The sequence below is a fragment of the Bremia lactucae genome, linkage group LG15 (assembly GCF_004359215.1).
Source record: "Bremia lactucae strain SF5 linkage group LG15, whole genome shotgun sequence".
In the NCBI taxonomy this organism is placed as follows: domain Eukaryota; phylum Oomycota; class Peronosporomycetes; order Peronosporales; family Peronosporaceae; genus Bremia; species Bremia lactucae.
The window spans coordinates 324,091-328,941 of NC_090624.1; the positions used below are offsets into that span (position 1 = coordinate 324,091).

The 4,851-nt window shown below is 42.7% G+C and overlaps 1 protein-coding gene across 1 annotated transcript; it reads left to right on the top strand.

The window, feature by feature from the left end:
• Positions 1 to 2,701: 2,701 nt before the first annotated feature.
• CCR75_007471 (uncharacterized protein) lies at positions 2,702 to 4,320 on the top strand (the record flags this gene model as incomplete). Its single annotated transcript, XM_067965531.1, has 2 exons — positions 2,702 to 4,009; positions 4,263 to 4,320. Exons 1-2 carry the CDS (start codon positions 2,745 to 2,747, stop codon positions 4,318 to 4,320), a joined length of 1,323 nt encoding a protein of 440 aa, XP_067819246.1. The 5' UTR covers positions 2,702 to 2,744.
• Positions 4,321 to 4,851: the final 531 nt, after the last annotated feature.

Here is a 4,851-nt window from a genome sequence, read left to right on the forward strand (position 1 = left end):
GTAAATGTTTCGTGCTTCCGCACATATAACATCTACGGGTGGTCTTATGCTGTTCCACAGCTTGAAGAGCCCCTTTTCCTTGTTCACAGAGGCTTAAATCCATAGGTTCCGGTCTATTAGACGGTACCCATCTGCTCGAAGAGCTTGTTCGGTAAACAGGCGTGCTAACGCGAGTGGACTTAACGCGAAATTCGGCGCGTAGCGCTATGGCGACTGCCTCTTCGAACGTAGCCGGATGAGATCGGAACAATTCCGTCCGATCAACGCCCTTATCGAGACCTCCCATAAAGATGGTCACTACTATTGCTTCTTGCACAGGGTCTTGATGCATAGATGCAATGAGAGTTCTTAACTCCTGGACAAAGTCCCCTAGGGTTCTTTTACCCTGTCGAGTCGCTAGGAGCCGTTCTCGCATGCGAATAGCCTGATCAGGCGGTGCAAACATGCTCGTCATTTGCTGTTCAGTGAATCCCATGAGGGAATAGCGTCGTTTATGGACGTGCTGCACGATAGTGCAATTCCGTGGCTCTACTTCCAAGTTTAAAAATGGCCATAGCCACCTTTTGTCGTTCTGTTAAGAACAAGGCGGAATCAGTGGACATTTCCATCTGCTTGATCCAAAAAGGGAGATTTTCTCCCTCTTTTCCCTCGAATGGCTTCACATTTTCAGTCAGAGGGCGAGCCCTCGGCTCTGAGTCAGGTACAGAGATGTACCGGGCTGGCATAGATGCCGCTAAATGGTCCTGTACCTGACCGATCAGGGAGGCTTCGTACCGCATGAAGGATCAATGCGCAAGCCTTAGGAAGGCACTCAACGTTTTAAGATCAAAAGAGGGACTGAACTTTATTTATTTATTTAAATCTAAAACCTTACCCTAGCTAATTCAAATAGGATTTTGGCCGCCAGATTTATATCTGGCGGCGACCACATTTATTACCCATAATAAATGGGATTTAAGTAAGTAACAATTTGAAAATTAGATAAAAGGGTATTTTACCCATAAAGTAAATGTACCACAACAACGGTTCTCCAACCGCTGTGTGCCCCATTACAAAATATGCATGGCGCCTACTTGCTTACCGCACAATCGTGTCTTATGACAGTTTGTGAGATTGATTTTTACTTAAATCAACCAATCAATATAAGTAATGTCTTATTCCGTCAATTTAATAAAGATAATAACTTGAACTTTTTTACTTACTTTCTCTTATAGGATACAAAATTAATTATTCCGCTTATAGGAAATAATATTTGTGCAGCCCGTTTTAAGTGGCGATTTATTAAATAGTGCCTCTTTTAATTATGTTCCTCTCATAGGAAATAATATTATGATTACTCTTATAAGAGAATATTACTTATGTAACGAGAAAGACAAAAAACTAGCCAATCATCAATTAGGAGCAAGTGGTGTAATTCACCTAAGATCTCACGTGACTCAGTAATACTAAAGGTTCGTCTCTTTTCGCTTATTGAATGTGCTAGTGGGTAAAAGAGAAGTAACCTATAAATACTCAAACTGCAAGCACAATAATATGTCATAAGATTGCAATTGCCGACATCTTGGCCCAACCCATCAAATCGTGAAAAATGATGCCGACGCGTGCTAGAAAATCGAGAAATAGATCTTAACATTTTGTACAAGATGCAGTTTATCGCAACAGATTTGACGAAGATAGTGTTAAAGTCGGGCTGAGACAGCTCTCTACTGAGTTGTACATGATATGACATGCTCCAAAAGCCACAGAAAAGTGCACCCTTTTCTCAAAGATTCGATAGTCCTCTATAGCTTGCTCTGTCCCTATCCTCAAAGGCAAGTTAGTGCTTGCTCGGCTTAAGGCCTTTAAAAACTGTCTTCGTTTACATTCCAATATAAAAGGCATAAATATTCAATTTATTTAAATGTTCTTTCCTCATGGGTTGCATTTCAATTTTGGCCAAAGATCGTGCCCTCGAACCACTGATCTGATCTTGTCACATAGAAGCTGGGGACTAACATGATTTATTCATAATGTATATAAATGATGTGCGCGGGAAGAGCTTGTGCAAAAGATTAGCTGAAGGGACCGCTTCCGGTCCGAGAAGGTAATAAAATTTGGTCGAGGCAGTTCTCTACTGAGTTGCATATGGACTGACATGCCCAAGAGCCACAGTAAAGTGCATTTTACTTTGAGTAATGACGTCGGTCGAACACGGTCTTTAGTAGCTTGTTCTGTACCCTTTCGTCAAATTATCCAAGTCATGAGAGTTTCGCTTAGTTTAACATCCAACGTAAATGCGGAGCGTGACCGAATGGTTTTCCTCCTGGGTTGTTTACATTTGCACAGAGACCGTACCTTCCAATTGATGACGATCGAAACATAGTGGACGCTTAAAAATTGTCGTTACGTTTTTATTACAGATTGTGGGTTTCAAGCAGAATCTGAGATGCAGCTACGTAACGGCTCATGGACGACTTTTTTATTGCTTCTTCTGCGCTAGCTAGCTGAATGCAAGGTAAGTTTTTGAAATATCTTCTTAAATTTCCAATTTACTTCCTGAAAACTAATTATCACCTCTACTATTATATCTCATGATAATCACTCTCCTACGTGACATGATCGGACCAGTCCTTGAAGTGATTGACATGCATAATAAGCATGATTTGATACGCACAAGGGACCGTATCAGTCCTATGTATAATTTTGACTTGTCCTAGACGCCCTCGTATCCACTTTCCCTCAAAATCCTTCTTTTACGGCTAACCATGCATCTCAAGTACATCGTCGCCATATTTGCTGTTCAACACAGTGCTAGCTCAGCGCTCGATCCGAATGGAGAAGAGCTCATCAATTTGCCAGTACACAGGCTCAAGCCTCCTCCAAAATTTCGGCCTACAAGTAGACAAAAGCCAAGGAGCCGCGGTGGCCTAGTGCATGACGATGGTAGTGACACGCGGGAACAAAGATCAAGCTTGGTTTCAGCTGCTATTGGGAATCCTCCCTTGATAAGAAAGGTCGTCACTGCAGAAAATAATGTCGTGCGCGCTGTCACAGACGAAGTTGAAGAAGTCGCCTCCCTTGCCAAAACTATTCTCACGGGCACATCTAGATCCACTGCCGATAGTAACCTCGTTGAGAAAGCTAGCTCCGCTACTAAAGCCGGCACACCAATTAAAGCTTCCTCTGCTGCCGAACCAAACTTTGTTGCCGATGCAAGCCGCACTGCTCATAAGCGCGCTAATAAAGCTAAAAAGCGCGCTCCCAAAGTTCATAAGCGCGCTCCCAAAGGTGAACGCCACTCTACCAAAGGCCGCGCTGCCAAAGTTAGCTCCGCTGCCGAAACAAGCTCTGTTGCCAAAGCCAGCCCCAGTACCGAAACTAGCGACGCTGCCATCATGAAGCCCGTCGTTTTCTCGCTCGGTGAGACCAGTAACAAAGAACTGATTGATAAAGGAATTGCTGTCTTCGTTGATCAATTTTCCAAGGAACGAGCCGAGTTTACAAACGAAAATCTACGCTATATTTTCGACTACAGGATATATGTCGACTTGTTATCGAATGAACACGACCAACAATTCCTTCCTGCAGTGCTTGACCAACTTGACCCAGTTGAGTATCGAGATTTTCACCACTTCGCTGCTATTGATGAGCAGAACCTATCGATTTGGACAGCGCACACTTTATCAAAAGATCTTAGCGAAACAGAGCGTGCCAATCCCGCTTTAGCTCTAAAAGAGTTAAATTTTGACAAAACAGACACAAAAATGGATTTCATTATAAGAGTGCTTCGATTTTTAAAGCTGATAAAGACAACTCAAGAAGTGACAGATACCTGTTATAAGGAAGCTATGATGAAATTGAGCTCATCGGGTATCGAGATCAGCAAACTTGACGAGGGGATGGATCTTTTTCCAGATCTGAACGACTTTAGCCTAAAGATCCAAGAATTTAAGAACAAGGACGCCACGCTAGAAATGGAAGACAAAGAAGCCGATGAAGCAATGAAAAAAATACTCGACAATCTTGAAAGGTATTTCCATTTTAAGTTGCAATATTTGTAGTGATTTTAATCGTTTCTTGTTGTGAAAACAGAGCATCCATCGCTCATCCACCGCAACCTGAGCTTTAGGATACTATCTTCATTAGAGTATCGAGGTTTATGTCTTTAAAGTCGCGTAACTGGATAAATGATACTTTGTTACATTGGAAAAGGGTGTTGTGTGTATGATAGCATTCAGTATGCTGTAGACGGAGATGTAGTTGCATGTGTTGCAGATTCAAAGTGGCGAATACGTTGCTTCAGTGTGTGCACGTGCTATTGAAGAAGAGCGGCTTGCGTGACGGACAGAAACGTTAGAATCGAAGACAGGAGAGTAAGAAATATATGCTTTATGCCCGAGACGACGTGTAACGGGCTAAAGTTGCTCTAATGTTACACAGTCCCCGTAAGTGCATTAGGTGTCCTTAAGGGGATGGTCAATTACTAAATAATAGTAATTAGACCCAACACTCGGGTGTGGTGCACATTTGTGACCAACCCTTGTGGATGTGATGCACATGGGTGCATTCACATTAGGAGGGATGACGCCCAGCGTCATCCATGATGACGGCTAGCGTCATCAGTTACGCGAGGTATCTATAAAGATACGCTCGCAATACATATTAAATGATATCTATAGAGATAACATTTTAATTGGTAAAAATAGGTATTTGTATTTAATTCTATTAAATACAAATCAGTCTGAAATTTACCACCTACTTGGTAAGTGCACACGAGGAGACGGATTACCGCTCCCGCGGTCACTTCACTAGAGTTCTTAGTGTGTTGGGTGAGGTCGCTTGCGCGCCCACCACAACTACCTCACTGCACGC